Source organism: Rhineura floridana, chromosome 21 (assembly GCF_030035675.1).
Source record: "Rhineura floridana isolate rRhiFlo1 chromosome 21, rRhiFlo1.hap2, whole genome shotgun sequence".
NCBI classification, from domain to species: domain Eukaryota; kingdom Metazoa; phylum Chordata; class Lepidosauria; order Squamata; family Rhineuridae; genus Rhineura; species Rhineura floridana.
The window spans coordinates 16,687,739-16,695,914 of NC_084500.1; the positions used below are offsets into that span (position 1 = coordinate 16,687,739).

Below are 8,176 nucleotides of genomic sequence, written 5' to 3' on the forward strand. Positions count from 1 at the left end.
CTATATAGTAGGGTGGATTTAAAATTGCATTCCAGCTTTAATGCTATTTTTATGTCAACTATAACCAGAAGTGTTCTATCCAAAAGCCCAGTTTTCATCTTCCACTCACCTTTTACCTATTTTTATATATTTCTTTGTTTATCTATTTATTATTGATTTATATTCTGCCTTTCCTCTCAGCAGGAGGCCAGGGTGGCAAACAAAAGCACTAAAAACACTTTAAAACATCATAAAAACAGACTTTAAAATACATTAAAACAAAACAACTTTAAAAACATTTTTAAAAGCTTTGAAGGCATCTTTTAAAAAGTTAAAAAGCATATTGTTCTTTTTTTAAAGAAAAAAGGTTTAAAAACATATCAAAAAGCAATTCCAACACAGAAGCAGACTGGGATATTGATCTGTGCATATTAAGAACAGCTTTTTATTTTTCAATACATCTTAGCCTCTGCTTCCTGTAAGGAAATCTCTCTTTGGTCTCTATCAACATGAACAAGAAGAGAAGATGCAGCAGAAGGAAGAAGCCTCAGTTCTGAACCAAACTCTTTCATTCAGTGAGAGGAAGAAATGGAAAAAACACAAATTAAATTTAGCAAAGAGAAAGGGAGCGCAGCTGAAGAAACAATCATGTTCCCCTGCTTTGCCTTCCCTGGTTCTCACACATGTAATAAAAAACAGACAGGCATCTCATTTCCTTCCATGTTCACAGCCATATAGCTAAAAACTCACTCAGTTGTTTGTATTCTTCTCCCTTTCACCTCTTGAATCCCAAGCCCTTTGAATCGGGGGGGGGGGGAGGTTTACATGCACCAGCACTGGAACATATAGTAATGATTTAACCAAACACAACAAAACTGTCAAGACACTATAGAGCTGAAATTGATAAGAATGCTTAAGTTACACACAAGGCAATCCCTATTTGTGGGACTGCATCCCAATCTTCCTGCAGAGAACTAATGACCAGCATCTAAGAAGTATCTTCTCCTGCACTAGCTGAAGGAGGGTGTGGAATATTGTAAAGCGGGAAAAATGTTCCTTGTGAATGCAGTGAAAGAATCAGGGAGAAGATTTTAAAATTATAATAAAATGCTTTAAAATACACGTAAGATTTCACCCTGAAAAACATACAGATGCACTTCAGTTAATATTAGGCCATCCCCAATATCTCAAGTAAGCTGTTTCAACCCTCTCTAGTGTTCGGTATTATAAAAATACACACACAGAAATAGGAACTAATTTGGTTGGTCCTATTTCTTAGCAGAGTTGTAAAAATACAAGCAGCGGAATGAGAATGTAAACCAGGCCCACCTTTCTCTATATAAATAACAACAGACACAATCCTTTAGGTAAAAGAAAAAGAATGTTTACTCACTACCTCATATGTTTAGAAGAACACAGGCTTTAGCTTAGAAGAAAGAAAATATAGGTCTCAGTCCATCTTGGTGTTGGTAATGGATGCTCTCAGAGAGAGCATCATGCCATGCAACCTCTCTCAAAGGTAAAAAATCAGCAAGTAAGGGAGAATATTCAAAAATCCTCCAGGACAAAGGAGAAGGAAGTCAGGTAACTAAACCCCACCCATTAGGAAGTTACATCATGGTAAACAGGTACATGGGATATTTCCCAAATATCCCTTAAAGTGACCATGCAATATTAACCTATTCCAACATCTAGTTGGTATCAGATGACTGCTCATCTCATGCCAATCTCCCAATTTGGTTTATTGCTTTATGTCACGCGAGGGGAATCTGTGGTTCTCCAGACATTAACAGAGTGTGGCTCTCATCATCCCTGACCACTGGCCATGCTGGCTGAGGTAGATGGGAGTTGGGAGCCTAGCATCCACTGGAGGGCCACAGTTTCCCCATTACTACTTTATGTACTGTGTTATATGCATAGAATCATAGAGTTGGAAGAAATCTTAGAAGTCATCTAGTCCAACCTCCTGCTCAATGAAGGATGCAACTATGGCATTCCTCACATATAGCCACCCAGCCTCTGCTAAATACTGCCAACAAAGGAGTGCCCACCACCACCTGAAACAGTCTGTTTCAATGTTAGGTGGCTCTTACCACTGGGAATTTCCTCCCAATATTTAGCCTAAATCTGCTTCTCCTGCAGTTTCTACCCATTGGTTTTAGTTGGTCCTTCCCTCTGGAGCAACAGAGAATACATCTGTTCCATCTTCTGTATGATAGCTCTTTAGATACTTGGACAACTTTCACATCCTTCTTATCCAGGCTAAACATACCCAGCTCTTTCAAGTGTTTCTCATAGGACTTTGTTTGCAGACTCCTCCCCATCCCAGTTGCCCTCCTCTGGACACACTCCATGTGATGCCCAGAACTACACACAGTACTGCAGACGTGGCCTGACCAGCACAGAACAGAGCAACTGGAATGATACCTATCTGTGCAGCAAGGATAGCATAAATCTAATTTGAGCCATAGCTCAGTGGCAGAGCATCTGCTTTGCATGAAGAAGGTTCCAGGTTCAATCCCTGGCATCTCTAGCTGGGAGAGACCCACTTGAATTCCTGGACAGTCAGTGCACAGACAATACTGAGCAATGGTCTGTTTTGGTAAAAGGCAGCTTCCTATGTTTCTAATTCAGAAACAGGGTTTGCAAGAACTGGACGATAATGTAAATGGGCAGCACCTCTTCAGAGAATTACAGTTATGGTATATAGTTTAGAAGTAAAACTACCCTTTGCTTTTACACGTAGGCTGCCCAGGCAGAGGCTCTGTATTGCTTTCACAAAAGCTAAGAAACATCTTGTGCTGAAATTCTGAGAGAAAGTCTGAACGATATTGAAGAGGAAATGTGCAATGTTTTGCATTCATTATCTCATTTGCCCAGCTATTCCAGAAGCTGCTCAAAAGGAAGATTTTTTTAGGATTACCGTAAGAATGTGTTACACTTACTTCTGCCAAAAGGAAAAAAAGATACTTTTAAAACAACAAAAAAAGCATTATTACAATGCTACCTCATGTGACTAAGCTGCTGCCATGTTGTGGAAATACAACACTTTTCTGTAAAGTGCTTTGGGTAGAGATGGATGTATGTGCAAGAATACAAATGTTTTATTTTAAGGTTCCAGTTTGGTTGCCCCATTAGGGAAGAGGTCACAACAGAAGTTAATACAAATGGATTGTGTACTTTCAAAACTTCTCTCCCCCCCCCCTTTGGCAATAGAGTAACACCTTCTATTACAATTATCAACTCAGTGACAAAGTGCTTCCCTGCGTGCTGTGCATATTTTCACAGGTTCATTTGTCTCCTCCAGCAGTTATCACTCTTAAAAGGTTTTTTGGAAGAAAAGACTACTAACAACCATTCTTACTTCCAGCCTACACAAGCTAAAGCAGAAGCAGAGCACAAAGCATGGGTAACTGATCTTAAGGTTTTACTCTCCAGGCTTTTCACTTTGAGAACAGATCCTATCTGCCTCCTGCTTTGTGCTCTAAATCTCTCACAAAGCAGACCTGGAAAACAACAATCCTGTACAGCCCAGTACATGCGGCATTCCTAGCTATAATAACCAGCAATTCAAATACCGCTAAGACTTGGAATAGCTTCTCCTAAGGATTTCCGCCAGTGATGCTTTCAAGCTTACAAATATGTTGCTTTTGTCCTCTCATTCCCTTTCCCATTACCTACAAACAATCAGCTGTGAAATTCTCATACCTATTTTAGGAGAGGTACGAGGCATCCCACACACACACAACAGCCAAACTGCTGTACAGACAAAAAAATGTATTTTATCTTTATCGAGCCATCTTTTAAGAATGGAAACAGCAGGAAAGCTAAAAGCAAGGGAGAAGACAGCCAGGGTGCTCTCACTCAGGCACCTTAGTATCCCAAGCCCATTCCCAGACCTTCCTACCCAAATCTCACCCTCAAGATGACTCATCAAGTCACACCCCACCACCACCACACAAAGCCCCTTCCATTGCATAACTCTTCCCAGTAGTCTAGCCACCTTATGTTAATCTCGACACATTCCTCCACATTCTATCAATCCTGGTTTTTAGCATCTGCATATCGCCCACAAGACTGAGGGGGGCTTGGAGTAGATTTATATTTGGAAATGGCATGTGGGGAAAGGGTTCAACATACTCCTCCCCCCTTCCTCTTGTTTAGAGCCCCCTGGCCTGTTTCAAAGTTAAAGGAAGTCAAAAGATTCAATCAAACATAGTTTGGCCCTTAATATCACCGCCTGTTTTACTTAAGTCCTTTACCTATCTTCTGTAGACATCCCTCAGTCCTCCTTGAAGCCTCTACCTCGATGTGTGTGGCCAACAGCCCTTCATTCCCAATACACATCGCATTCTCTCCTATCTTGCTCCCTGAAATCTAATCATTCTCCCCAGTTTCTGACACCAACTACCCCCCTTTTTTTCTTTTTTTACATAGGTCTCCTTGAGTTTCCCAACCAGAGTCATTGTGCTCCCCACAGAGCTCACTGGTGATGAGCCCAGAACCTATGCACCAAATCCAGGAACCTCTTTTCATTGCCACTGCACAGCCACAGAACAGCTGCACTTGCAAAAATACAGCACCTCTGAGCTAGCCAGAATACCCTTTCTCAGACACCAAGTAATTTTTATCTTTTTTATTTTTCTCCAAGAAACCATTTATTAGCAATTTAATGGTCTGCCTTAAAGCAACTAAATAAAAATAAGACAGTAACAGAATAGTCTGAAATAAAACAGCAGGAAAGGAACATTACAGACTAATCAGAGCTACACACACACACACACAGGTGTAACACGCTTCCACGCAAGTTAGAACTGCAAATGTATGCGTGCAGTAAGTACAACTGATCTTTTGGGGGGGACGGAAAGATGTTCACTCAACATATGCATGGGACACTTTTTTTGCATAGTCATTTGCATATTTTCTAACTGAGCTGGTACCTTTTGGAGGGGGATGCTTCTGGAGCTAAGTCCCAATTTAGATTAAACCTAAGGTTCCTGTGCTACACTCCCTAATTTCTGAAATAAGAGAACTGGGGCCCAAACCTGCCTGCAAGTCTCCCTCTGACATAGAACCCTTGTCCTTTAATCCCAGATGTGTATGAGTAGGATGGGAACACTGTACACATGTTTACAAGCACTATCTCCTTTGCTCCAGAGCTGATGTCCTTCAAAAACAAAGTTCCAGTGGAAAGTGACATATGCTGCACGCATTCTCGGGCCAACATGGGGGGCGGGGAGTAAAAGAGATTTCAGGGCTGAGCACAGCAGGAACCCTAAGAGAAATGGTGCCAGGACTCATGTCAATCCAGAATACCCCTTTGCAGAAGCCTTGCTCTCTAATTTTAGAGCAGCCTTCCGCAACCTCATGCCTTCCAGACGTTTTGGACTATACAAATATGTGGAAGGCACCAAGTTGGAGAAGACTGCCCTATAGGTAGCTAAAAGGGGGAGGAAGGGAGATAAATGACACTCTGCATACACAGAGACACCCTCTTCAGACATATGCCATGGCTGCACTAGCAGCTTTCAGAAACAACCAATGTCTGGACCTCCAGAATACATCCTCTAGATTCCAAAATGAGCATTTGTCAGCGCTCAAAGTCACCCTCTTTGACACAGAAGTCTTGTTCTCTAATCCCAGAGACAGACAGATGTGGAAAGGGGGAGGGAGAAAGTAGAGTAGGCTTGGGGGAAATTACATGCTCTGCACACATTCAGGAGCACACTCTCCTTTTTGTCTAGCTACATATTCCTGAAGCAGGGGGTGGGGGAGCTTTCAAAGACAAGGTCCTGGATCTGGAGGAGAGACTCTACATTCCTGGGGCTCCTTTTTCCCCATATCTGCATGTTCCTGGGGTTAGCATATATACGAAAGTTCTGGAGAGCAGTCAGGGAATCAGATTACTTCTGTACCAGGGTTGAGGGGGCCCTTCCCCTCATCTGCATTCTCCCGGACTGAGCTGGTAAGAGGGTGGCATCTCTTCCAAAAAGAGGTTCCTGTGGCTTTCTGCACATGCTCAGCGGCACTCTTCCTTGTGACCAACCTGCATATTCCGTAACTGAGCTGAGAATGGGGCTTGGTGCACCTTCCAAGAATGGGCTCTTGTGGCTCTCAGTACAGGCTCAGAAACATTGATTAACCCCCCTATTCCATAGCTGACCAGGGAAAAGGGGATGAACATGATGTATCAAGAAGAGACAGTCCAAGTTGACCTGTGTCACTTATTCCAGATCTGACCTTTTATTGTGTGTTTGATAACATTTGATCTTCAATTATCTTAATATGGCTGTGAATCTTATTCTTAAAACATAACCCCCCCCAAAAAAAACCTATAATAAATGAGGTGCAGAGAATAACAATTGTTATTTTATTGTGTTGGGTCTCATTTTTACCTTGCAAAATCAACATTCAGTAAACAGAGCTTCCTTGTGATTGCTTTTTTGCAATAGGTATAGTATAATAATAAATAAAGTGAGGGTGACAATAGTGACCTTGACAACAACAATAAAAATCTCACAATGATTATGCGTTTGCTTGGAATACATCCCATGCTAAAACTATAATGAAGTGAGAGGGATGACAGTTGTTATCATTATCATCACCACCACTATCATCACCATCGAAATCTATTGTTGTTTTAGCACAAGACCTAGTACAACAAAGAATACATAGCCATCCTAGGTGGAATTGTCACTATACCTATTACAAAACACCCCCCCATAACCATCCTAGGATAAAGTGTTATTGATCATCATTACTGTTACTGATAATAGCTTCTCCTAGGATGGTTATCTTTTCTGGAGGGGGGCAGCAGGTATAGTAAGAACAATTTCTCCTAGGATAGTTACATGTTAAGTTGTGGCAGTTTGGGCTTTTTTCGTTTTTGGTAACAGATATAGCAACTATTTTCTCCTACCTGCTATCCATCTTTCTTATCGCAGTAGGTCCCATCCTGTCCTAAAACTATAACAACGGAAGTGTGGGTAACCACAGAAATGACAACAATGAGGATGGTGCCAATAATCATGACAACCATCGATCCGGCAGCTTTAACAGTCCCACTTCGCAATAGATTATTGCACCGAGATTAAGGCATTTTTGCCTGGCAATATACGCTCTCGGGTTGTTTTACCATCACCATCAACCCATGATTCTCAACTCAGGCTGCAATCCAACACCCACTTACCTGGGAGTACGTCCCACTGAACGTTCTTCTGAGTAGTCATGCACTGGATTGCAGCCTCGACGTCTTTTGTGGGGGGGGGGGGAGAGGGAGGTGGGGAAGATTCGGGGGGTTTAAGCGACCACCCTGCCAGACCCCCCCCCGCCTTCCCCTCGCTCCTACTCACTATTTGTAGAGCTGCTGCAGGCAGAGGTCCAGGCACTCGCCCTCCACCTCCTCCTCCGTGATGTGCTCCGAGAGCGGCCGGGGCAGCGGCGGCTGCGGAGGGCTGGCCGGCCGGGCTGCGGAGGAGGAGGAGGAGGGAGGAGGCTGCGGAGCCGGCACTGCCGCCGGCTCCTCCTCAGGCTGGGCTTCCCCAATGCTGCTCCCTCCATCGCCGTCTTCCTCTCCCTCCCGAGGGGCGGCGGTGTCGCCTTCGTCCACCGCCGCCGCCTCGCCGTTTTCTTCGGCCGGCTCAGGCGGCGGCTCTCCGTCTCCCCTCAGGGCACCCGCTTCTTCTGCTTCTTCGCCGTCCTCCTCCTCCTCCTCCTCTTCTTCAACGGCTTCCCCTTCTCCTCCTCCTCGCCCCGCGTCGCCTTCTGCCCCGCCGCCTGAGGGGGGCGACGGCGGTTCCGACCCGAAAGGTCCGCGGAACTCGCCCAGGAAAAGCTCCAGGAAGCGGCGGTAGGTCCTCTCCTCAACGCTGAAGGGGCCGCCCGCGGCCATCGCTTCGCATGCCCGGCGGAGGAGAGAGCGAAGACCAGCAGCGAGCGCGGCGACTGCCCTCTTCCCTCGGCGCCCGCCCCGACGCCGCACAGGCTGCCTCCTTCGCGCGCCCTCGCCGCTCGCGCCCGCGCGCTCTTGCGCTCCCGCCTCCCTCCGTCTCGCGTGCGCGCTCCCAAACCAGCGGGGGGACGAGGGGGACACGCGCCAAAGCGGGGAGCGGGCGGGGTTGGACGAGGCGCGCGTTGCCGTAGCCGCCGCCCCCGCCGCCTCTTTTCCCTGAGGGAATGCCGGCGCGCGTGCCCGAGC

At 45.3% G+C, this 8,176-nt stretch overlaps 1 protein-coding gene across 1 annotated transcript in view; it reads right to left on the reverse strand.

Annotated features, from left to right (window-relative positions):
* The window catches only part of PPM1E (protein phosphatase, Mg2+/Mn2+ dependent 1E), a 105,353-nt gene extending 97,177 nt beyond the window's left edge, over nt 1–8,176 (reverse strand). Inside the window, exon 1 of the mRNA XM_061605101.1 lies at nt 7,332–8,176. Within this exon, the coding sequence (XP_061461085.1) occupies nt 7,332–7,870 (539 nt within the window). The 5' untranslated portion in view covers nt 7,871–8,176. The remainder of the gene's footprint in view (nt 1–7,331) is intronic.